Genomic DNA, 26,990 nt, shown 5'->3' on the forward strand with positions numbered 1-26,990 from the left:
GTTTCTGTGACTATGGTCTAATAACAATTTACAGTGTAGTTTCTGTGACTATGGTCTAATAACAATTTACAGTGTAGTTTCTGTGACTTTATCGACAAATGTAAGAATCACGTCTGCCTGACTCTTATTGCTGAACTTAGTATTTGTTGTGTGCATGAAAACATAAACGTTATCATTGACTTAAATTGTGTGGCTTGTCTTTTTGTGCTTTGACCAGAGGAGGGATTTGGCTGAAGAGCTTGCCAGTTTCATATGTCCTCCAAGAAAAACTTAAGGACCCAAACTAGAAATGATTAGCAGTTCTTTGTCACAAACGTTCTATACAGTCCTCATCCTTATTCTCATTATTTCATGCCCAGCTCTTCTCTCATTGGACGTTGTGTCCCGTGCTCAGTTCCATACAGAAGTAATACAGTTAGAGATGCTGGGGCTAGGGAGGGGGGCGGTAGGGGGGTTGCCCTTTATTCCATGGATCTCATTGTCCATCTCATGGTGAAAAAAGGCACAGGATAAAGAGGTATGTTTGTATGCATGGAAACAGGCAAATGAGAGCCTGTGTTATTTAGGTAGAGTCACCTCAAAGTTATGTAATGTGCTGCGTAAGGAAGATTCGGAGCACTGAAGATTTGGGGTGACCTATCTGGATATGCACAAAAAACAAGGCTACAGTCAACAGAAATCTTTCTCACTTGGCCAGCTAATTTCGAATGTCTGCTTATCAACCGTGAAACCTTAGTTCACTGCAACACACATATTAAGGTTAGCATCTCTGATAAAAACAGTGATAAATAGTTGAGCGTTTTCCATTTGTGATATTCTGATGGATGGTCATCTGGGTTTTTTTTCCTATTGTAACTCTGTGTTACTGCTCTCTTTACTAATTTTTGATGCTATTTCAAAATGTGCACTATCATTAGACTAACATGTCAGAATTGTTTTTTTTAGCACTGCTGGTGATATTAATGCTTGTACGTTTCATATGTTATTATAAGTAAGCAGAAGATATACCCTGCTGCATTAGAACAATTTATAAACCTTTACTAAAACTTCGAACTCAAAAAGATCCCGTATTGGAAATCAATACATTTCACTTTTCTGGTAAGCATGTCCTTTTTGACACCTTCTATTTTGCTCTAACTCCTTCGAATATGTTAACTAGAGATTACCTCCTGGCTCATTTTTTTATGTTAGACAAGCTCTCTTCTTTGATGTGAGTTTGGCCACCTACCTTTTTATGGAAGTTAGCATGGTCCAGACACTGAGGCGCCTGGTCATTTCTGCGCTCATCAGATACACACAAACACATCAAAACAATACTCCAAAAGTCAAAGGAAGGATTTGGAAGCCATCACCATCTCTCACCCCAACACTTATAAATCAGTCAACCTCACAATCATTCAACCTTCATCAGTCTTCTGATCTTTCATCAGCCCTGTCCTTCACAATTTGAGTTGTCCTAAACAAGACAGGTGAGGGTAAGAAGGTGGGAAAGGGGAAAGGCAAAGGAGGAGAAAAATCGCTGAGCGAACACGAGAGAGGGAAAACAGATGGAGAGGGAGGCTGAAAAAACAGGGAGATTAAACCAGTGACAAAACCTTATTCAACAAAAAGACATGTTCACTTGTACGGTAGATTTTTCTCTTGGAAACAGCTGAAGGTGGGTTTCAGAGCAACATATAAAGAAGAAGGGTTAGGAAGTGGAGGAAGTAGACGAGGAAGTGTAACAACTGAACGAATATCAGGAATGCAACAAAAGGGATTTTTTCTAAACAAAAATGGAAAAGAGAGAAAAGGTTAAGGACAGGAGTGCAGACAGAAGGAAGGCACAAGGAATTTGTGAAGGCGGTGGTGGTTTCAGCTGGCAAACGGGCAGGAAAATGGGCAAGCAGGCGGGAGAAGGGTAAGCAAACGGTGAGGGGTGGGAGGTTTGAAGGAAGGCGGAGGAGGGAGTGTACCGAACAGGAGGGTTGGATACGTGAAGGCTAAGTGGTCTTATACTGGTCATACTTGCCCTTGAATTTCTTGTTTGGTGCTGTGTGAGTCCACGACAGAAGAGAGAGCAAGAAAACAAAAAAAGAACGGAAAAAGAAAAAAGAAACAGAAAAAAAGAGGGGGGCGGGTGGAAAGGAGGAGGGGGTTACAAACAATATTTTATTCAATCGCCGTTTGAATAAAAATATTGTGTCTCATAATCATACTAAAAAGAAATCAAAATAATCTCCAGCAAAGAACGACATGAAAAGAAAGCAAAGCCAACTGCAGAAAACACCACAGAAATGGGACATGGCCCACGCGGTAGGGGAGGGGCGATCCGCGGCTGGGTCCACATGACACATTAACGGCTTGTCCGTTTAACAACAGAAAATAATGATCAAGAATTACTTCATGAATGAGAAAAAAGGGCAAATGCTGAATGATCTCGACACACAAAAAGATCCAGAGCCATACTGTGAGGAGTCTAGATAAAAGTTTAGAAGATGGCAGAAGCATGATAGAGGAAAGAAATGAAGTGAAGACTAAGAGTAAGAAAAAGAGAAAGAAAGAACAGAATAAAGCAGGTCACAGGAAGTGAAGTGATAGAAAGAAATAGAAGGGAAGTCAAGGTGGATTGGGAAGGTAAGCTAATAGTAGGAAAGATGGAAAATGGTAAAGAAGAAGGAGGAGAGAGAACAATGGGATAAGGAGAATTCGATGGAGTGAAGCCTTTGAGTGATATATTAGTGAAGGAAAAGGAGTAGGACCCAACAGAGAGTGGTGAGCATAGTGAAGCGAGAGGGTAGGATGATGATCAGGAAGGGAACATTGTGCAATAGGATATGAGTGTTGCATAAAATAGTAATTACCCAAAGAGATGTAAAGATTGCATTAAGAGAGGATGGTAAGAAAAGGAGAAGTGGCGTATTATGAGAATAATGACATTGTGAAGAGGGATGGTAGTTGGACAACAAGCTAAGCAAATAATATGGTTAGGAGTTGAGAGGGTGCAAGGACGAAAGGACAAAATGTCTGAACAGGACGAAATGTAGACAGAAAGGAAGCAACAGAGTGATGAAGCAAGAGTTGCAAGCGAGAACTAAGAGAGTAAGGTTTATGACCATTGTAAATGAGGAGAGAACAAAACAGTTTGTAGCACATGAATAGAAACAAAATAAGGCAGAAAAGGGGTAAATGATTAATGCAGCATGGAATATGAGGAACTGAAACATAGAGAAGGAAGAAGAACGCCAACCAAAATGAGTGACAACAAGAAGACTGAGACAGAAGAAAAGCACATATATAAAAGTAAATACACAGAACCGTGGTGAGAATGAAACTGGAAGAGAGAAAGGAGTGAGAGAAGTCCATAGGGGAGGGAAACAGAGTGGATCTGGTATGATAGGGGCTATGGAAAAAAGAGGCAGATAGATGTGCACAGGATAAGTGGAAAACATAAAGTGAATACTAGAAGTGAGAGCAGTGAGGCACATGGATAATGAGAGTGGATATGGTTCAGAAAAGAGGGAAGTAGGAAGGGAGAAAGGTGGAGAGAAAAGACCAAAACAATGTCAAAAAGGAGAGACAGAAGATAATGAAGTTAAAGACAAAACTAAAAGAAATGGAAAAGAGAACTAAAGGAAATAAGGCACAGAAGGAAAAAAAAATGAAAGCGAACCAAAGGTAGAAGGAAGTGAAAGCAGCAAAGGAACAGAGGGAAGGAAGAAATCAATGCTATAAAGAAGGAAAGAAGGAAGGACAGAAAGGAAGGACAGGAGGCAGGGGAATGGAAGAAGGACAGAAAACAGAAGGAAAGAGAAAAGAAAGAAAGGAGGGAAAGAAGGAACTGAACAAAGGGAAGGAGTGGAAGAAGGGATATGAGAATAGAGAATAGGAACCAGAAGGGAAGGGAAGTTATGAAAAGAAAGAGGCCAAAATGAGGACAGTGAAGAAGAAATACAAGAAGGAATGAAGGTATGAAGAATGAAGCTTGGATGAAAAGAATGAAGGAGAGAAAGGAAGAAGAGCAAGATGAATGGAGGAACAAAGTGTGGAAAAAAGAAGGGATGAAGGAAGAAAGGTTGGAAGATAGTAGGGAAAGAAGAAAATAAGAAAGAAATTATGGATAAAAGGGAGTAAGTAAAAACACCATGAAGGCCAGAAGAATGGAAGCGAGTAATTGAAGGAGAAAGGGCAAGAAAGGAAGGGTGAAGGAAAGAAGACTAAATAGAAGGAAAGAAGGAAGAAAGAAAGAGGGGAAGGTAGGAAAGAAGGAGGGCAGACAGGAGGACATTGATGAAATATTCAAGCAGGATGGAAAGGATGAAGGAGGAAGACAGCAGGATGAAAAGAATAAAGCAGAGAAAGAAAGGAGAGGGTGAGACAGATGGATGGAATAATAAGTGTAAAGAAAGAAGGGATGAAGGTAGAAAGGTAGGAAGAAAGGCTGCAAGAGAGTAAGGAAAGAAGAAAGAAATTATGAAGAAAAGGGAGCAAGGGAAAATACAAGGAAGGGACGAAAAATAGAAGCACAAGACAGAAGAAGAAAGGAAAGGAGTAAGAAAGGAAGGGTCAAGGGAAGAAAGAATGACTTTATGAAAGAAGGGAAAGGAAGGACTGAAAGGAGGGATGAGATAAAGATAGGACATAGAAATAGACTGACCGAGATTTTAAAGAATGTGCAAGTGGAGTAAAGGAATATCAAATGAGAGGATGGGGTCAAGAGAAAGTAAGAGGGGTGCCGGAAAGAGAAATAGAAAGGTTTGAAATGTATTTGACGAGAGAAGAGAGGTTGGCTCTCACAGAAATGACAGATCTGTTTAAATATAAATGGATCAATAAATCAAAAATAATCATGGCTGAATAGAAATTTGAAAGGGAATAGAAAACAAAAGCACACAAAAGCACTGCAAGCTTCTCAAATCCCTCTGGTGCAAGCAGTGATGGAAGACTGGCCAACATCAGAACCTACAGCAGTGACTGGAGCAATGCTGCCACAGGTTCCATGACAGCACTCCCAGATCAATGACACAGAGGAGAGCTGATAGCCTGGACGGCGCAGCTCCCCTGGAATGAAAAGCCCTTCCCACCCACCTCCCTACCCAAGAGCTTATGGTTCATGCGAGGACGGTAACATGTCACCGTGCTACACAGAAGTCATGGTCTTTCATAGGGCTGAAGGCGGGATCCAGGGCAGGTGATCTGAGTGGCAACAGAAGTGGTCACTTACACTGTACTTGGAGGATTTGGTCACTCAAGTTTGCGCGTAGGTAGAAAGCACTGTAGAGAGGCAAGACCAGGCCCACACTGCAGAAAGAGAAAAGGGGAGTTAGAGAAATGTACTGATTTCAAGGGATAGCAGTGAGGTACAGCCAGTGCATGGAAGTAATGGAGTATGGAGGGAGGAGATGAAGGTAATAGAAAAAAACATGCATGAGGAAAGGTAAAACAATGAGAATAAAACCAAATACAATAAAGGTATGAGAAATATAAATGCTTTAGTCAAGCAGGACGAGGCACACAAGGTGGAAAAAAGTCAAAAGGAAGAATAGGACTGAGAGAAATCTAAGAGGAGAATCAAAGAAAGATGAAGAGTACAATAATATTAACTACATTTATGTAACAGAGCATTTTATTATTTTTTATTTTAATTATTTATATAGCGCAGCTGATACCTTGCAGGCTTCCTGGCGCTGGAGAATACTTTACTGAGGAAGAGACCGAGGTATGTAGAGGCGGGGAGGTCTAAGGGAAGAGCCAGGTCTTGATGCGCTTCCTAAATGGAAGAAGTTGAGGGATCTGGCGTATGTCAATGGGCAAGCTGTTCCATAATTTGGCGGCTGCGATCCTAAAGGATCTACCCCCAGTTCTGGCTTTATTGTATCTGGGCACCCTTACCAGATACGCCGAGGATGATCGCAGATCTCTGGCGGGAGTATACCACTGAAACAGGGCTTGCAAGGGCCTGGGCCCGAGTCCATGCAGAGCCCTGAATACAATGCAAAGGGACTTGAAAGCCACCCGCTGCTTTAGGGGTAGCCAGTGCAGTTCGGCCAATGCCGCTGTGGCCGACGACCTTCTAGACCAGCCAAGAGCCAGCTTGGCCGTGGCTGATTGAATTCGCTGCAGCCGGTCCAGTAACGTGACAGGGGACTCAAGGAGCAGGGCGTTGCAGTAGTCAAGGCGACTCAGAATCGTACACCTGACTACCAACGCCCGGGCTTGTGCAGGGAGAAGTGGCATAATTTTTCGCAGGGAGCGTAGCAAAGCCGTGCAGATCCCCACTGTTTTTGCAACCTGGGTTTCCATACTCAGCTTGTTATTGAGCATGACCCCCAGGTTGCGGACCGAAGAGACAGGTTTAGGTTTCTCCCTTGTCTCAGGAGGCCAAAAGTCAATCGGGAACTGGCAAGATAGAGTGGTGCCAGCACAGAACAGAACCTCTGTTTTGGAGGCGTTAAATTGAAGAGAGTTCCTATGGAGCCATCCAGCCGTTTCTCTAAGACACTCATGGAAGGAGGTCAGAGAGATGGAGTCTTCTCCTTCCCAGGAGAGAATGAGCTGAGTGTCGTCTGCGTAATTAATTGTTTTTAACCCGAATGACTTAATTAATGTGATCAGTGGTTTAAGGTACACATTAAAAAGGATGGGACTAATGGAAGATCCCTGGGGGACTCCCTGTGGCACAGGTGAGAAGGCGGATTGGAATGGGGGGAGGGAGACAGCCTGTCTCCTGTCCTGCAGGTAAGAGTGAAACCAAAGCAAAGCTGTGCCTTCCACACCAGCTTCCCTGAGTCTCAGCAACAACGTCCTATGGTTGACCGTATCGAATGCGGCAGACAGGTCCAGCAGTATCAATGCTACTGGCTGGCCCCTGTCTGCACGCATGCGAAGATCCTCCATGGCTGTTAAAACCGCAGTTTCGGTGCCGTGGGCAGGGCGGAAACCAAACTGGAGATCGTCTAAAAGATTGTTCTGCTCAAGATGAATGGAAAGGCAGGAACTGACCCATCGTTCCACTACTTTCACAGGGAAAGGCAGTAGGGAGATGGGTCGATAGTTAGAAAGACAATCTGGGCTCAGGGAGGGTTTCTTCAAGAGCGGAGTTACAAGCGCCTGTTTCCACGGGGTTGGGACGTAGCCACATTGCAGAGACTGGTTGCATATTTGGCGCAGGATGCCAAAAAGTTCTGTTCCAGAGCTTTTCCAAATTTTTGGAGGCAGAGGGTCGAGCACATTTTTACGCTTTCCCCTGTTCTTTATATTTGCTCCCCAGATAGGAGCCTGCCAAGATGAAGGCATGGCAATGACTCTAAGCAAAGGTTTGACTGTATTTGTAGTCAATGCCCATGTGGCTGGTGAAAGTAAAAAAAGACCAAGAGTAACTGAGTCCAAGTCACAGCAAATTAATGATGAGACGTGAATTGAGTTCAAAGTCATGAGGGTAGAGGTGTGGTATGTTCCATGAGCCTTAGACTAGAGTGTCAATATCAGGATCAAGGTGAACATAAATTTATTGAGGGGACTGAAGCCACTGTCTGGAGCAAATACACGTGGATCCTCTGGTGAACTCTGCACCAGCTAGAAAGACTACAAAGTTCCAGCAAACCTTGTCTGGCTTGAAGGTAGGGATTAAGGTCCCACATTGAGGGTTCTAAAGTCAAATGCAACAACCATGGCATCCAAGTCCAGCAGATCAGAGCTCTGCAGCCTGCAGCATCGAGTTCAAAGGCAGGTATCTATCAATATTTATTTATTTATTTAAACAGTTTTGTATAGTGCGAACAAGACCCTTGCGGGTGTCAGAGCGCTTTCCCAGCCTTTTGCACTACATCACTCTTATGATGAGAAATAATGGGATGAAATAGATCTCAGATCTCTGAAAGTAGCAATAAAGCCATGCCCCAGAGTTAAACATAGCACAATTAGTGTCCAAGTTTAATGTCTTGAGTCTTGAAGCTGTAGTCCATGGTCTGCTGTGACATTAGGTTGATTCGAGGGCCCAAACACCCCAGGATTCCAAAACAGAGTCCTGATATCCTGAGTGCAAACCAAGGATTGAGGGCTATGGGATGAAAGTCTACAGAGGCAGAATCTGGAGTTAAAATGTTACAGGGTACCCCAAAGTGCCCATAGTCAAGCTTTCCCAAACAAGAACCAAAGACAAGGGAGCCCAACTAGAGAAATGGTGGTATGAGTTCAAAAGTTTGAAAGACAGTAATAGATCCAGGATTTGTAGTCATGCTGGCTTCTCACATCATGACTACCTTTAGATTTGGATGTGAAAAAGCATTAGAAAAAGAAGAAATCAGACAGCCTTCAGTAGCTATCCAGCACAAATACTGATAGCTCCTTACAATGCATGCGATTTGATCCCAAGCCGTTACAGCGCCATTACAACAACCGCGTTTTTAGTACGACTTGCTGTCGGGAGTGCGCTGGACAAAGGAATAGTATTATTTACTATTACTACTCCAGTTTGCGCAACAGCAGGAAAAGTGTTGGATTTTAAATCCAATACTAGTGCGCCCGCTACAGCAAGTCATTGTAATAACTTGCGCTGTAATGGTATTGCATACTAACAACACGTTGGTTGTAACAACCGCATTGTAATGGCATTGTGTTGTGGAGACAGCGTTGTAAACACTGTTTCCCAGAATATTCAGTACTAGTTTACTTAGGTTTAATTTCACACCAGCTTACAATTTTATTGAGTCTCTGGAGTATCCCACCTGTCTGGTAGGCAATTTGCTATTGCTCCGATTCCAGATGAGTACAACTCCCACATCCAACCTTAAAGTCTTAATTTCCAACCCACACTATTATACTCTCTGGATTTGATTTTCTCAACACCCCATGCATATTCCTTATATCTTCTAGCCACCATGCAGTATCAGCCCTACATTTAGGCTGCATTGCACTGCTACTTACCTGTAATTGGTACTTTTTATTGGTGCCCATGTGTATATTCGGATCGCTTCATCAATGTACCTCTAGAATATATAAACAGACATGGATGTAAGTTTTAAAGGAAGTATCTTCATTATGAGGAAAAACTGCAAGCTTGACATAAAAGCACCAATGCTAGGATGAACCTTACTAGAGAACACGTCACAGACCTAGAATACAAATGGCAGCATTCGCCCTCTCAGAGTAATGTAAGTAGACCAAGAACACACAGCCCATCATGGCAAAATGGATCACATCTATCAACATTAAAGCAGGTCCAACACCAAACACTACAAGTGTAGCGAATAATTGACATTCTGGCAGATGCATCAAATTTATGTTTTGCGAGTCCTTAATAGCGAATTTTAAGGAATCGCTATTAAAGACTCGCAAAACGGGATGCATGTAGGAATCGCAATGTTATTAGCGATTCCTACAGATTCTTTATTTGCAATTCGGTAATAGCTAATCGCTAATAAGGAATGGCTTTCCCATCATTCCTTCATTCCCATTCAGAACATAGGAATGAATGGGAAAGCCATTCCTTATTAGCGATTAGCTATTACCAAATCGCTAATGTTCCGCTATTTCAAGGGTGCCAGGGTGTCCAAAGGACACTGTGTTGCACCCCTGAAATGGACCTGTGCACAAATGTTACACACACACATGCCCTAAGGGCATGTGTGTGCGCAACATGTAACTTTGAAAAATGCACAAAAGTGCATTTTTCAAAGTTTTAGCAAATTACCACGAAGTTCAATCGCTATTTTTTTGGGTTTCATGCATTGCATTTAAGGAATCTCAATTTGGGGATTCCTTAAATGCAAGAGCAATTTAAGGAATCGCTATTTAGAGATTCCTTAAATTGCGATTTCTGCATTTGGGATGATGCATCCCAAATGCAAAAATACCGGGAGCAAACGGCCAGATTCTGAGAATCTGCCCCTTTGCTCCCGGTATTTTTCCATTTGGGATGCATCATCCCAAATGCTAAAATCGCAATTTAAGGAATCTCTAAATTGAGATTCTTTAAATTGCTCTTGCATTTAAGGAATCCCAAATTGAGATTCCTTAAATGCAATGCATGAAAGTAAAAAAAATAGCGAATTCGCTAATAGGGGGAGCAAATTACCATGAAGTTGGACTTCATGGTAATTTGCTAAAACTTTGAAAAAAGCACTTTTGTGCATTTTTCAAAGTTTCATGTTGCGCACACACATGCCCTTAGGGCATGTGTGTGTGCAACATATGTGCAAAGATCATTATCAGGGGTGCAACAGGGTGTCATTTTGACACCCTTGCACCCTTGAAATTGCATGAGCAATTTGCGAGTATCTACTGGTACTCGAAAATTGCTCATGCAATCTCCAATACATTCCTATGGGCATGTAGGCCCATAGGAATGAATGGGACAGCATTCCTTAATTGCAACTTGCAATTTGCGAGTAGCAATTAAGGAATGTTAAGGAATCGCTATTTTATAGCGATTCCTACATGCATAGGCTTTTGCTATTCCTAAATAGCGATTCCATAAAAATCGCTATTTAGGAATAGCAAAAGGCTACATTGATGCATCTGCCAGTTACTTGTTTCAGAATTTTCTTGATGCACAACCCTACAAGTCAAACTAGAAGTTAAACCGTAACTGCTCCAGACATCAAAAGAATCCACTGGCTAGAACTGATCAAACCAGGATAAGAACAAAAAATCATATTGCTAATGAAACCCCAAGTAAAAGGAGGGTATTCGATTGATCGATAGACAGCTCTGGACTAGGTACAACATATCCTGATGGTGTGCACGGACTCAGTCTTGCACAGTTATGATGTTTATGTTGCCCAAATGCACAGTTTACTGTAATAGTATGAACCATATGACAATACCTTTGCCCATGTTTTTCTCTACACATTCAACTACACTTCTAGTCCACATCATTGCCTATCCTAGCTTCAAAAGTTAAAAAAAAAACATTTCTATTCAATTTAATTTCTTTCTCATCTTAACTCATCACTCCATTACTTCATTCTTAACCTGTCCCTAGACCAATTACCCTCAAAAGGCCAGATGTACTAAGCCATTTAGCAATCAAAAATCCTACAACTGGCTACATCACAGGGTTTGCAACCACTAAATGGATTTATTACATTTACTAAGATAATGTTGTGATTTGGTGACAGGTTACTGAATCATAAAAGGGGTTTAGAAAACCATAAACAATAGCCATTTGGAAGGAGTGTGCTTAGAGTTTTACTTGCAGATTGAGATTCTCTGTGGGATGTATCAACAATTTGCAACTGAAATCCAGTCACAAAACATTGAAAAGTTACTAATTCTTTAGTTGGGGTGATAACATGTCCACAAAAGTGAAGGAGTTCTTGGAACACCTTCCCCCTTGTGAATATTAAAAAGTTTGTTAGGTAGTAGGCAATGGTCAAAGAAACCACTGCCATCTCTCAAACAAACTTAAAAACAAATAATAAATACACTGCCTTTTAAAGGCAGTCCTGTTTCCTATAAGGAAAATTGGCTGCATTTAAATACAAAAAGTTTGCTTAATTTAAATGTGAATACAGACACGGTGGTCTGCTAATCCCATCAGACCACTATCCTAGTTATAGAATCCAATAGCAGTGAGCCACAATTGGTGAACTAACACATGAATATTTATCAGGTATGTCAGATTGTGACCCGCCACAATTTGGAATTTTGTGAACTGATGTATTAGTACATAGGTGAATCCACAACATTTCTTTCCATTCACAAAAACGTTTATGCACAACCTGCGACCAGTTTCTATGAATGGAAATTTCATACATCTAGGCCAACGTCACTTACCTTTTCCTAACACAATCCTCTTTGATCACATCCATAATTCTCCTTTACATCACCACATTATCTCAGCCATAATTAATTCTCAATTTGTGGTATACTTCTCACCACTACCAATATTTTCCTCATTTTATTCCCTCTCTATGTATGCGACCATTTTCCCTCTCCATTAACTGATACTCTTTGACTGCACTTTTCTTCTGTCACGTTCACACACAACCTACTCCTAGAGCCACTGGATCCACCCCAAACAGATTTGTTTTGACTTATTTTTTCTTTACCTCTTTTTTACAATATTCTCTGTTATTATCCATGCTTCTCTGCAAATTTCACATCCATCTTACAATGTTTGCCCAACCCATTTCTTACTCCAAATTCCCCAGTCCAGATTTCAACCATACCCTCCTTTTTTATCACCACAATGTGCACGAACCTCATCTACAGATTTGATGAGTGTTTTGATGACCTTCTGTCCTTCTAGTCCATCTATCATACTTCTTCGGATCTAAGAAAGACAAGAAACAGGAAATCATTGCATCCAACCCAAATTACTACAAGAAAATACAGACACAGGACCCAACCAGTCTCTCTGAGTTTATAGCAAGTCAACTGTAGGCAAAACTGTCAGTACCCCACCCATTAAAAAAATTATATCTCAAACCTGAGCCCCACAAATGCCTTTGCTTAATAGCATCAACATCACATGGACTCCTGGAAACCTCAAATTGTTGTCCTGCTCCTTAGGATTTGGAGATCGACACACGTCTTGTCTTACATCAAAATATCACTGTCATAACGAATACACAGTCTCCTAAAAGCTCCTTTCTATCAGCTCCTTACTTCTTCCTTATTGTCATCCTCAAGTTCTGCATCCAGAAAGTCTAATGTCACAGGCTCTTGGAAGTTGATGATCTGAAATACAGAAAATATGTCAACATAAAAGGACATTAAGGGTGAAACTACCCTTCATAGAACCTGCCCTTCATTGAATGAATTTTATGATCCATTGGTATCATGCTACATGCTGGCAAAAATTGTTTACTAGGTCAAAAATGTACCCTGTGCAAAAGAACTTCTGTATGGAACTCTACCTGACAGGTCACAAATATTCTCCTAAACTTTAAAAGTTTAATAGAAATTCATCTTTCTACAGCCTCAATTAAATCTTTGATTTGCACTAGAAGAAATCCTGAAATGTTAACATTTGTTAAAAAATGCTGCATTTCTGAAACAATAAATAAATACTGCATAATAGTCCAACATAATCTATCCAGTTAGCACGACTTTTGCAGCACAGTAATTCCAATATAGATAAAACTGATGTCCCCATTTACTCAATATTAGAGTAGGTGTTTGGGTGAGGAAAAGAACTGTTGAATTACACAAAGGTCTGCATTAATCAAGTATTCCATACTAATGGATTTTTGCGTCACCATTTTTTCTGAGTGCAGCACTGAAAAAGCAGTTTGGCACATGGCAAAGTAACCCCTGTTAATCTATGCAAAGTGGATGTATAGGAACAGCATAAAGATCTACACAAATCTCAATCAAATAAAATATGGTGCCCTGGATTTAAGTTGAATTCTAGAGGCAATTGAAACATAGTGCAAATAATGAGGAACCTGAATATCATTGATATTTCCACGAGTAATATTTGTAATTTATGTGAAATAATACACAGATTGTTTGGTTTACCCTTGTGTAGTTTTCTGTACATAGCCAAATTTGAAACTATTCTAACAAGCATAACTATTGGGGGTGACATATTACATGTGGTATGTGCATTTATATGGAAATCAGGACAAATTGTATGCTGAACATGACGGCACTAAAAAAAAGGTGTATGTGAAAGGCTTATGGCATACAAAACTAATTTTCTGAATGGTAATAAAAGATAAAAGAGTGTGCAAGATCGCCATATTATTTCATCAGCGGGGTGACATTAGTCATGCCTATGCGTCACTTGTCATTGTGATTCAGGTACAGGAATCTGGACAGTGACTCCCCCTTACCTCTCCATCGAGAATCACTGGTGAGAAAGGAATACAGAGAACTAAGAAATTGGGAGAAGTAGGTACACAGACAACTTGGATATGGTAAATGCTGGAGTGATGATATACAACTGCAGACCTGGGAGATGTCTAAATTTATGCAGGGATAATATAGTTCTTGGCATAAGGCGGTGAGAAAAAATAGTAATCATTCAGCCAATACCATAATTAAAGGCTGATAAACCGTATGAGTATTAGAGGTTAGACTAATGGTTACTTTGCTTGTTTCTTGGTGGTTTGGCATTAGGTTTATGCGCAACCCTGGGGGTACACGTTTCACTTCCAAATATTTTTTCAGCAAACCGACCTTCCACCATTTATTTATTTCTTTTTGGGAAAGTTTCTCCCATGTTCTCAACTTGTTTTTTACATCCGGACCTTTTGAACTACTTCATGTTGAAATGAGCAATGATTTATTAAATGAATGAGGAGAATTCATTTTAAAGTCCTCATTGAGAGTCATGGAAATATTAATAAAACATATTGAAATAGCCCTGGAAAAAACAACACTACAGTTAAAGGAGCTGGAGAAAGACCTAGCTACAGTGGAGCTTAACTCAGAACAGATTAAATTTAAAGAAGAGCTAGAACATCACATTGAAAAGCACGAAGAAATTGTAAAAACGAGAAAACAATCAAAGTTCCAATGCAACAAAGAAGATTATCTGGACGGTCGCATTTTCAAGTATACAAGAAAATTCGATCGATTAAAGCAACAACAAAAAAATAGATCTGGCAACAGGTACAACAGGTAGTTTGTCATCACTGACTTCCACAGACACAAGTGAGGGAGAGGTAGAACAAAGTGAGGGACGCCCGAAATGCTCCTTTTTAGGCAAAATGTGATTGGCTCTCTAGCAGAAAACTTGGGAAAAGAACATGGGAACCCCACTGGGTGCCAATCGCAGAAGAGGCAGAGGACGAGGATACGCCAGACCAAACCCACAAAAAGAGGGAAGCGAAATAACAAATCCAAAAAGAGTGGGAACAGTGACATAGATCATGAGGCAGAAATGGAAATAAGACCCCTCATTGAAAACCCCTTATAGGAACTAGAAGTAATTAATCTTTCAAGACAAACGTTGACGGAAATGGAAGTTAATATACTGAAACGAGGCCTCAATTTTTGCCCAACCAACAATATTGATCTGGCCCAATTACGAATAGATCTTTATAAATATGTTCGAAAAATAAAATTGGCCAAAATCTTTGCAGAGAATCCAGAGATGTCAGAGCATACTAAAAAGATTAAGGGACCAAGCATGGAACTGGCAGCGAAAGAATAGAACAGCTTCGTAATGCTAATGGAATTAGACGAAAATCCAAACTATAAAACAAGAGAACTGAATACATATTACCCGCAAAAAGGAGCAGGTACAAGTGGCAAAAAGACTCAATCAAAATGCTATCCACAACTACCACAGGGCAACAAAGTCGATATTTTCCATGAGTCAGTTTTAAAAGATCGTTACCAACTCAATTTCAAAAAAGAAAAGATAATTTAACTTTCAAGGTGAGAAAATCATTGTGAAGCCTCAAAAGAGATGACACTATTGAAATGAAAATAGCATACTCCCAATTGAGAAATAAGGAGTATTATGAAAAATGTAATTAAAGTCCAACCATGAGGTGGAAACAAGAACTTGATGTAAAACTGACAACGTGGATGAGGAACAACCTCCTGGATGAAGATGAAGTCAAATATCTGAAGCTAGACCACCCCAGGATGGCAACAATTTATTTTCTCCCGAAAATTCATAAACATCCCACTAGACCACCAGGCAGACCGATAATATCGGCGAAGGGAGCACTACTGGAAAACATGGCAAACTACTTGGATGTGTACGTACTACCACATGCAAGGAAACTAACATTGTATCTACAGGATACAGGAGATCTGCTAAGACACATACAGGAAACCCAGTGTTTAGAAACATATCAATTGGTCACAATTTTTTTTTTTTTTTAAGATCAATGGTCCCAAACTTTATTTAGTTTCACAGATGAGTTAAGCAGTAGTTACACAGTGTCATAACAATGAATCATTACTGCAAACGGTACTTGGCTATCGGCACATAATGACATGTCAATTATATACAAGTGAAAGTAAACAGTAGCCAGTGGAAATGCATTAATTCACAAGTAGCGGTGCTAGGAAATGTCTCGTGCCGCAATGCTCGCGGCTTGCGGCACTGCGCAAGGATCAGGGTGTTCAGGAAATCCAACAGTCCTTGTATTGAATTGTGTTCCCTGTTTGTCAACAGTCTCTGCGTCAACCAAAAGATATAACTGGGAAATAAAAGAAGTGGGGGAGGGAGAAACATCTCAACAACTGTTGGACTAATATACGAGTGTGTGGTAATGTGTCTAGATCCCTAGCTATGTGTGGTGTACCCTGAATGGGCTGCGCAGGGGCGAGGGTGGGTGAGGATGTGGTGTCGCCACGGCTGCAGGGCGGAGGAGGGGGGGGGAAGCAGGGGGGGGGAGGGCAGCGGCGGGGAGAGGCAGGGGATAGCTCTCATAGTGCAAGATCTCAGCAGTCGGGGCAGGCAGAGGGGGGGGGAAGGAGGGGGGGGGCGGCAGTGGGGGGGGGGGGGCAAATTCCGTGTCCTACATGGGCAGCAAGTAACTGGGCCCCTTCTAGTCCGCGTCGAGGTGGCATTCAATACCGGCCTGGGCGCACGTCCGATGGTACGCGATCAGGGCAGCGTCCCAATCTTGGGCGATCGGGTATTTCCGCAGGCCAGCAGTCTCCTCTCTGTGTAGTGACACACTCTCCGCACAGGCCCAGTTACCAAAAGAGCGACGCCAGTCCGCAGGGCGCGGTGGAGTGGCGTTTTTCCACCGTTTCGTAATGAGGCGCTTAGCCGTGATGAGGCCTAAGTCCCAAAAGCGCGCCCGCAGCTTGGTCTGCTTGGTTCTCTTGTAGAGTCCCAGTAGGCATACTTCCCACGTCCTGGGGAGAGTTTCGCCTGTAGCCGCCGTCAGTGCGGCAGTGACCGCTGACCAGTACGAGGCGAGGTGGGCGCAGTTCCAGAGTGCGTGTAGGAAGTCTGAGTCTAGGAGGCCGCATCTGGGACACGCCGACGAAGTGAGTCCAAAATAGCGATTCAGTTTGTCAGGAGACAAATACGCCCGGTGAATGATATAATAGTGGATGGTTTTAAATCGTGCGTTGCGGGGAACATTTCTAGCGCCCGCTAGTATCGCGGCCCATTGTTTGTCCGTCCAGTCTGAGCCTCGGTCAGTCGTCCACTTCTCCCTCAGTCTCTGGGAGGAGAATTGGGTATGGGTATGTAGTGCCTGTGCCAGCCAGTGCACTATATGAAACCCATCACCCATCACGTGTAGGTACTGGATGAGTAGATGAGTGGGCGGTTCTTGGCTCATGTCACCCCAGGCCTTCGTCAGCTCATGGAGGAGTCTGGTGTGTGCCAGGAATTGACCCACCGGTAGCTCGGTATCTGTGGCCAGGGTCTGGAAGGGCAGTAGCTCTCCGTCACTATATAGACCGCTCAGGTCGTCTAGGCCCGCCTCAGTCCAGCTGCGCAGCTCAGTCGAGGACAGTACGCCAGCGCCTTGACGAGTCCCCAGTAGAGGTATGTTCGGAGCACAGGGCAGTGTACCTATGGTGAGTCTGAGGGCCCGCGCAAAGCACCGCTTTGCGAGTGCCACACGGACTTGTGTGGGGTTTCGTCCCTGCGTTAGTGGGTGGAAGAGTGTTAGCACCCGTACGGGGGACAGAGTGGTGTCGGCCGTGGCCGTGTCCATCAGGTTCTTGCCGCTTAGCCAGTAAGCGACCCATTGTAGCTGGGCTGCTAGGTAATATAGCTCCTGATTGGGGACCGCTAAGCCTCCAGCGTCCGTGGCCGCATATAGGGTTTTCAATGCTACCCGGGGTCTCCCTTTGTTCCAAATGAGGCGCCTGGTGAGAGTTTCCAGCCCTCTGAATATGTGCGCTGGCACATACACTGGCAGGTTAGCATAATAGTAGAGGAGCCGGGGGAGCATGATCATTTTGGTCAGCGCCACTCTGGCCGGCACATTTAGTGGGAGGGAGTTCCAGAACGTGACCTGGGCCGTGAGTGAGGATATAGCTCTCACCAGGTTACCCTCCAGGAGGTCCACGGGGTCTCTGTAAATTAAGATCCCTAGGTACCTGAATACTGTCGGGTGCCACCGGAGCGTCTCCCCCATCATGCGCACCTCGCATTGTGGCATCTCACTGCTGAACGCGTAGGATACCGATTTGGCCCAGTTAACGTGGAGCCCCGACATATCTCCGAATGTACGGAAGATGTCCGTGATTGCCTCGGGTATACACGTAAGGTCTCTGACATACAGTAGTAAATCGTCGGCATACAGAGACACCGAGTGTATGCCGTCCGCTAGTGGGATGCCCCATGTGGCGCCGGAGGTGCGGAGCAGTTCCGCCAGTGGCTCCATCGCCAGGGCGAATATCATAGGGGAGAGGGGGCAGCCCTGTCTGGTACCCCGCCCAATGCGGATCCTGTCAGAGAACAACCGCCCAGTCCGGACGCGTACCTCAGGCGCCTGATAGAGGAGCCCCACCATCTGGATATAGGCTTCGCCTAGGTCGCATTTCTCGAGGACTCGGAGGAGATACGGCCATTCCACCGAGTCAAACGCTTTTTCCAGATCGAGCGCGATGCACCCTGAACGTGGCCAGGTGGGGGTTGCATGCCGTTGGATCTTAAAAAAACGGCGTAGATTGTAGGACGTGCTCCGGGTGGGCACAAAGCCATTTTGATCAGCGTGTACCAGCGTGGGGACCAACGGTGCAAGTCTCCGAGCTAGCGTTGCGGCCAAAATTTTGTAATCGGTGTTGAGGAGTGCCAATGGTCTGTAGGAGCCGAGTTCGGTCGTTTCTCTACCCGGTTTCAGCAGAGAGACCACGTTAGCCTCGTTTAGGGACGCCGGGAGCTCAGCATCTTCCAATGCCACCTTATACATTCTCAACAGTTCCGGTATTAACACCAGCGAGTAGGCTTTATAGAACTCCGCCGGGAGCCCGTCAGGGCCCGGTGCTTTGCTATTGGAAAGGGAGAAAATCACTTCCCGTAATTCCTCACCGGTGAGTGCGGCGCCCAACTCCGTCTGGTGGGCAGCAGTAGCTGTTGGGAGCTGTAGAGTCGTTAGATAGTCCGCAATCTCCACCACAGTGGCCCGCAGTCGCGTGCTATACAGGGATTTGTAATGTGTCGTGAACGCCTCATGGATCTGCGTCTGGGTATAGACCTCGACGCCCTGGGTCGTGCGGATCGACAGGACCGACGCAGATTGCGTGTCTTGCCGTATCAGCCATGACAGCAGCCTGCCAGGTTTGTCCCCCGCGTTGTGAGTGCGCGCGGAGTGGGCTGCGAAGTTAATGTTCTTTAGGCGCTCCATCAAAGCAGCGTGATCTGCCCTGGCCGAAATCAGCTGGGAATCATCGCCCCCCGTCGCCTCCCGCTCTTTATCCAGTAGCGCCTCCTCCGCCCTTATCAGATCCCCCTCCACCTGACCGCGCAGGCCTGCCTGCACGCCGAGGCAGTCTCCCTGGGCAACTGCCTTGAAGGCGTCCCACTCGATTCCCGGGGAGGAGGTCGTGTCGTTATTGTCTTCAAAATATTGTATGATTCTCCTGGACATCTCCTCCCGGAATGGAGTGTCGAGTAGGAGGTCTGGCTGCAAGCGCCATGTGGGTACGGGCGGACGTGGGCGCCGCCATCCATAGACCAGTGTGTGCGGGTTGTGGTCCGAATGCGTCCGTCCCAGATAGTCTGCGTCAGTCACGGAGGAAATCAGGTCTCGGGACAGCATGTAACGGTCCAGCCTAACATGCAAGGAATGGGCGCCCGAGTAGTAGGAGTACACCCGGGCGGTGGGATTTCTGACTCGCCAGGCATCGTGTAAGTTCCATTGTGCCGCCCAATCAAGTAGGGCCCTGGAAGTTGCTTGCGCTGGGGCGATTGCGGCTGGGGGGGACGAGCGGTCGAGGGAAACATCTAGCACGCAGTTGTAATCCCCACCCACCATCAAGGGTACATCTGGCCAGGGAGCAATTACTGCTGACAAGCGCGTGAAGAATTTCCCCTGCTCTACATTAGGTGCGTATATGGAGGCTATGACAATCTGTTGCCCGTCTAGTCTGCCCTGTATGAAGACGTAGCGTCCCTCAGTGTCGATAGTGCTGTGTGTTAGTGCGAATGGAACCCCGGGTCTAACCCAGATCAGGGCCCCCCGTGCGAACGCTGAAAAGGTCGTGGCGAATATCTGCCCCCTCCACCTACGGCGAAGTGCGGCTACCTCAGCGGCTACCAAGTGCGTCTCCTGTAGTAGTGCAATCTGGACCTGATGTCGCCTAAGGTATGAGTACACCTGGTATCTACGTGAGGGTGTGTGCATGCCCCTGACATTCCAGGTACAAAACTTAACCGTAGCCATCACAAAGCGCATCACGCCCAAGTACCCGCTCCCCCCCCCCCAACCCCCAGCCCACCCCACCCAGGCATGCACAGCGGTCGCGAACGGTGACTATTGTGTCCCCTCGCCCACTCTCACAGATCCAGGGATGCACGTTGTAACACTTCAATGTCCACACTAGTCTCAAAAGGAAGAACTTTAACAGAAACATAATACCAAAAGGGCAACAACAGAACGAGTCGCTGCCCAAACGCTCTATCGAGCTTAATCAATCCGTGAGTTCAATGGGGGATGACGAAGTTCAGCACTTGGGTGAAGCAAGTTAGTTCAAGTCGCCGAGAGAGCTGTGGCGGCTCCCCACCACGGGCAATGTGTCAGGAGGCACCAAATGTCAGTGGTAGTGTCCGCAGACAGGTCAGAGTTCCCAATGTTGCAGGTCTCGGATAGTCCACCCCCGGGGGGGGATCCCATCTGCCATTCCCTCAGGGGGGTCACTCACCTCTAGGGGTCCGTCCACCCCACCAGATACTCGTTCCTGGTGATGTGCCAATGGGACCGCTCCGGCTCTGCTCTCGATGTCACGGCAGGTCCGTGACGGGCCGGTAGGTGGGGGGGATCAGGAGTGGAGCTCAGAACCCGGAGACGGGGCTGGACATAGCTGCCGTAGTCCCCAGAAGTGCCGATGTGGACCTCCGGCCGGGCCGGCCTAGGAAGTGATCAAACCGTTACAGAATACCAATTGCAAGGGCCTAGCCTGGGCTAGGTTGAGGGGGGTCGCTTATACTATCTGATCCGATGTTTGGGGTGTGACATCCGGTAGGCCCTCAGTGTTCGAGTCATCCGGCAGACCGTACATGAAATCGTCGTCTTCGCTCCCGCGTGATCTTGGGCTTGCGTTGGAGATCAGGATGGGTGATTGTGATCCACTGATCTCAGCTGCTATCCGGATGGCCTCCTGTTGTTCTGTTTGAATTTGCTCTGGAGTGGGTCCGATTTCCGCATCTGTGGTTGTCGACCCGGCCCTCGAGGCGTGTCGTTGTCTCCGCCTGCGGGTACCTTGATTTCGGCGCTGCTCCTTCGGCGCAGGTACATAGTTCGCATCCACTCCTGAATCCAGCCAGGCCGCCGCCGCTTCTGGAGTATCGAAGAAGTGTGTTTTGTCCTGTGCCACCACTCTGAGACGTGCTGGAAACAGCAAGGAGTACTTGAGAGCCAGGCGTCTGAGCCGTTGCTTCACCTCGAGGAACGATTGACGCCGACGCTGGACTTGAATGGTGTAATCAGGGAAGAACATCACCTTGGCGTTGTCCACCTGTATGTCCGATAGTTTCCGCGTTTCGCGGAGAATGGCGTCCCGGTCGCGGTAGTTCAGCACCCGCATAAGCATCGGCCTCGGGTTGGAGCCCTCCGGGGGTGGACGGGATGGTACCCTGTGCGCTCTTTCCACCACAAAATGTGGTGACAGTGTGCCTTCTGGAAGGAGCTCTCTGAGCCAGGTCTCCATATGTTCCGCCGTCTCCCTCCGCTCCCATCGTTCCGGCAGGCCCACTATGCGTACATTGTTTCTTCTGGCCCGTCCTTCAGCATCTTCCGCTCTATCCTCGAGGAATTCCACCCGGTTGAGTAAGTCACGGACGTGCTTATCTGTCTGCGTCAGCTTGGGTGTGGTCTCCGCCATCGTTTGTTCCAAGGCCGTGGTGCGGTCGGACAGCTTCTTGTGGTCCGCTCGAAGGAGCGTCAGGTCCACAGCCACCTTATCGATCCGGTTCTCCAGTGACGTACGGGTTAGCTGCATGGATTCCTCCAGGCGTTCCATGGCCGCCAGCATAGTGTCCAGTTTGGAGGCGGTTTTGTCGGTCTCCGTGTTTTTGACCATTTTTCCTTTGCTCAGTGACCCACCGGTGCCGGTCTTTGCTCTGGTCCCCCCTGACATGTGGGTGATCTTCACAGCTGGGCAGCCGATTGGGCGGGCTTTTGCGATGAATACCGTGGGGGCCTGAGCGCGCTGGTTTCCAGGTCAGGTACTCCGCCCCGCCCGTGTCGGGTGGTGTATAGTCCGCGTGGGGGGGAGGGGTGGGCCGTATCACCGTAGGGTTTCGGGGTTCCCCGCTATGGTGTCGTCCGGAGAGGACGAGGGGGCCGCTCTCTGTCTGGTATGGGGATCCCCAGGTGTACTGGTCGGCGCTGTGAATGTCTTTAGTGCAAATCACCCCTCAGCTGCGCCATGTGGCGGTCCTCCGGGTCGTGTCGCTTGCTCCCTTTGCTTGCGTCTGTCCTGTGGGCCTGGGAAGGCGCGCCCCGCCGGGTGATCCCGGACGTCGTCAGGAGTCATGCGGGGCACGGTGAAGTGCAGTACAGGGTTAGTCGAGGTGGAGAGCGTGGGGTCGCTCTGGTTCCTTGCCCGCTTGGGCCTGGTCGACCCTCCTGGTGTAAGGCTGGCTGTCAGATGGGCTGCCCTAGCGTGCCTGCCGTTTGCATGTTGTGCGGGCCGGGCTCCCCGATGCTAGACGGGTCCGGCGTTGACCAATGTCTATTACCAGACGGTGGGCGGGGATCGATGTCCGGAGGGAGAGGGCCACACAGCCTCCGTTGTCGTTCGTTCAGACCTAGGGGGGATGCTGCCAGTGCGGGCCTCCAGGTGATTGAGCGCGATCGTCTGCCGGCGCCCTCCAAGTTCTGCGGGATGTCCCCAGTGCCAGTAGGTAAGGCGGGTCAGTGGCGCAGTTCGCCATGGGCCAGCATGGTGCGCCTGCTTGCAGCTACTGGGGTCTCTGAGCAGTGAGTTCGTTGGGGGAGCGGGTGTCGCGGTGCTGACTCTTCCCCCTTGTTGGGCCCGTCGCAGGGCGGTAGGCTGGTGTGGGGGCCCAAGGGGCCGAGCGGGTCCGCTCTCGTTGTTGTCCGCCGTGGGTCAGGGGTAACGCTGTCTGTGCGGGCCCCTAAATGATCGAGCGCGATCTCCTTCTGGTGTTCCCCGGGTGTGGCAGGGTGCCCGTGGTGTCAGTTGGCAGGGTGAGTGGATTTGCAGCTCATTGCGGGCCGTGGCGCTATGTCTCCCACTCGTGTCCAGGGCCCCTGTGTAGATGGGATGCTGGGGGCACCTGCTGTCGTTGCGTGGTCTCTTTCCCCCACTCGTCCGTGCTGGGGAGTTCACACGTGTCGCGGCCTACCTCGCTGGGCAGATCCCCGGACTCAAGTAGAAGGGGCCGCCGGCCGGAAGTGAGGCCTGGGCGGGTAGCAGTCGCAGTTGTCGCCGGTCGGAAGAACCGGTGCTCCGATCCGCCTGGAAATTTCTGTGGTGGTGGATCGGGCTCCCGGGGGCACTCGGTTCGAGTTTGAGCCCGGTGGTGCCTGAAATGAAGGAGAATTGGCCCGTGGTAGGGGAGCTTCGCTCGGAGCTCAGCCCGGGCACGTCTCCTCACATCGCGCACTTGGCCACACCCCCATCAATTGGTCACTATGTACGTGATATCACTTTATACGAACATAAGAAACGATATCGGTCTAAGAGCATGCAAATATTTTTTGCAAGAAAGAAACATCCAATTTGCGGACCACAAAAGAATGCTATTAGAGATGATTAAAATCTGTCTGGAACAAAACACATTCATGTTTGTGGAGTAAATATTCTGCCAAAGGGACCGCAATGGACTTTTCATTTAGCCCCAGTGTTGCCTGCCTTACCATGGGGTGGTGGGAAAATACTGTGGCCTGGACATCTGAAAATATTCACTATTTAAACAAGACTATAATGTGGCTACAGTATATAGATGATTTGCTGCTAATTTGGGATAGAACTGACAAGGAATTCCAAGAATATTTTGAGATTTTGAACAACACAGAAACAAGTTTGAAATTTAATATAACACCAGTAAGGAACGTGTTGTATTTTTGGACACTGAGATCTATATTCAAAACAATCAAGTCCACACCACTTTACACCACAAGAGCACAGCGACAAACTCTGTCCTCCATGAGTAAAGTTTCCACCAATCCAGTCTGATCAACAATATCCCATATGGGGAATTCCTCAGAATAAAAACAATCTGTTATCAGAAAGAGGAGTGGCAAAGGAATTGTCGCTTGGCAACTGAAAGATTTCAGACACGGAAGTATAACCCGAAAATTGTTACAGCATCTTTACAAAGAACAATGAAGCTACTGAGAACCAAACTATTGAAGGGAAGAATTCCCCAACTGAATGAAGAAAATGAACGAAAAATATGTCTGATTAGTACTTACTCTACCGAAAACAAACAAATCACAAAATTCATGCGCAGAAATTGGCATACATTACACCTTGATCCAACAGTCACTGGAATAATAAGAAACCAAGCGAACATTACCTTTCGAAGGGCAATGAACTTGAAAGATCAGCTGACCCACAGTCATTTTTTATCCAGAAAAAAGCAGGAGACATTGTTAAAACCACAAGGCTTTTATAAATGCACCAATTGTAAAGTCTGTACAATTGCGAGGAACACCAAAGAAATTTTGATGGCTAATAAACGAACATGGAAAATCCAACAGCTCATAAATTGCAAAAGTCCATTTGTGATTTACATCATTGAATGTCCCTGTTCATTAAAATATGGGGGCAGTACTAAATATGAACTTAAAAAGCGTATTCTTGAGCATGTACGAGCTACAATTAACAACAACAGGAGTAACGCAGTTGCCAAGCAAATGGAGAAAGAACATGGGGAAAGTGGGAAAACATGACTTTCTATGCGGTGGAAGCAGTAGCCAGACACATCAGAGAAGGAGTCAGAGAAAAGATTCTAAGACTAAAGAATCAAGACACATCCTTAACTTTCGAACTCTGACACCTAATGGGCTGAATCAAGATGAGGAACTGCACTCACATTTGTAAATATAATAGGTGAACATATGGGACATGATATGTTAATAATTGCCTCCCCGAATTTTACTAGGCACTTTTGGTGTAGGTGATATCACATTCCTAATTTCATTATTATTTCATTGATTTGTACATATTCCAAAAACTTCCGACTATAGAAATGTATCTGAGTGAATGATAGAATGATATAATCAAAATAAGGTTGGTAACTATAACAAATTTGCAAAGATAATTCTAAGAATTAGAGAAAGAAGTGGTAAAAACAGCATATAGGGAGCTCAGTCGCAGCTTACACCCACTGGAAGGTAGGACAATATAGTAAAAGTAGAAATAATGCCCATGTGACCAATTGCTGACCGGTCTGGTACATCAGTTCCGCGTGTTGACATTGATTAAAGAGTATGTGCTCCAACTCAACATGCAAAGTAGGAATAATTGGGAGATGGTCACAATTACATTTGGTATCCAGTTACAACACCAGTTAAGAAAACAAATTAAAAATTCTTCTTTAAACACATCTGTAAATAATGCCTGGATTATGTAAAACATTTCAATTTGAAAAGGTACCAGGGCAAAAGAGTATGTTTATTATCGTTTTGTGTATGTTTTTTATTGGTTTGTTTTATTTAATTTTGATTGTAAATATAGGTTGATCACATACAACTACAGTAACCAGAATGCCTTGCAACATGCCGCAGGAAGTGATGTAAGAGACTACCATGAACAGTTTAAAAAAGAGAAAAAAATATGACATAGGTTGATTTACCAGTCTTGTGAATAAGATTTTTGTTAAGATCGAAACGCGTAGAGGTTCACTGGCATGCTGCATAAATCACAGCTTTAAAACGTATCAGGTTACAGATTGCTTAAATTTCATGAGTGCGAGCTGATTTGTCTCTCCTGGGAGAAGCTGGGTGCAATATATATATATATATATATATATATATATATATATATATATATATATATATATATATATATATATATATATATATATATATATATATATATATATATATATATATATACTCTGTATATATATATATATATGTGTGTGTGTGTGTGACTAGAATTTTTTGTGTATGTAACAGTACAACATTTTCCTATATTTACTTTCTTCTGCAAAGATGCACATGGAAATTTTTAATGTTTCTTACTTTCACAATTTGTTTTCACATTTGAACTAGTTTATTTCAGAAAATTACACCTTTCCAAATTCAGACTTTTGTATGCATTTCAGAAATGCTGCGTTTTCTGAGGGATCCATATGCATTGCAACTCTTTCCCTCAATTATTACAGGCTAGTTTGAACTACAACATTGGAAATATAGGTGAAAACTTATAAAACTGCTAACACAAGGTGAAAAATGTGTTTTCCCCTTTCTGAATATTTCCACAAGCTGGGTTTAGTGTAATCTTGAAACAGTATACCAAATGTCAGAAAAATTACGCAATTGGTATAGATAAAGCCTGCAAAACACAAATTTATCTCTCAACATATGTTTGTGGAAACAGCAGCATCTGTGAAAACAAAGCATTTTTACATTTTAAAGGCAAGGAGGGATCAAAGTAGGGTTGTGTCGTATTGGCCTAATTTGCTTTTGCAAAACTACCCGAAATTTCAGGAAAAGTTCGTGAAATTATGAGTAAATATGTACATTGTGAATCTGTCATTTAATGCTATAATTCAGCAAAAAAAATTCTCATGCACATTTTTGTCTCTAGCACCCACTTTGCAGTAAAATATAGTGCAAACAACACAACTGTCGCAATCAAAAGTCGTGCGTGTTCTGGTTGTGATTTTCCCGTGCTCCTTTGCAAAACGTTTGCTGCAAATGTCGACATACATATCCAACATGGTGTAATTTAGGAAATTTCATGTAACAAGTGGAATTGTAGATTCC

At 45.1% G+C, this 26,990-nt stretch overlaps 1 protein-coding gene across 1 annotated transcript in view; it reads right to left on the reverse strand.

Annotated features, from left to right (window-relative positions):
* The window catches only part of CACNA2D2 (calcium voltage-gated channel auxiliary subunit alpha2delta 2), a gene marked incomplete at its 5' end in the record, with an annotated part of 448,456 nt that overhangs the window by 264,990 nt on the left and 156,476 nt on the right, over positions 1–26,990 (reverse strand). The window contains 5 exons of the mRNA XM_086949852.1: positions 2,012–2,032; positions 5,204–5,280; positions 8,905–8,966; positions 12,185–12,256; positions 12,592–12,663. Coding sequence (XP_086805978.1) covers positions 2,012–2,032; positions 5,204–5,280; positions 8,905–8,966; positions 12,185–12,256; positions 12,592–12,663 — 304 coding nt within the window. The remainder of the gene's footprint in view (positions 1–2,011; positions 2,033–5,203; positions 5,281–8,904; positions 8,967–12,184; positions 12,257–12,591; positions 12,664–26,990) is intronic.

This window comes from Lissotriton vulgaris, unplaced genomic scaffold, assembly GCF_964263255.1.
Source record: "Lissotriton vulgaris unplaced genomic scaffold, aLisVul1.2 SCAFFOLD_2047, whole genome shotgun sequence".
NCBI classification, from domain to species: domain Eukaryota; kingdom Metazoa; phylum Chordata; class Amphibia; order Caudata; family Salamandridae; genus Lissotriton; species Lissotriton vulgaris.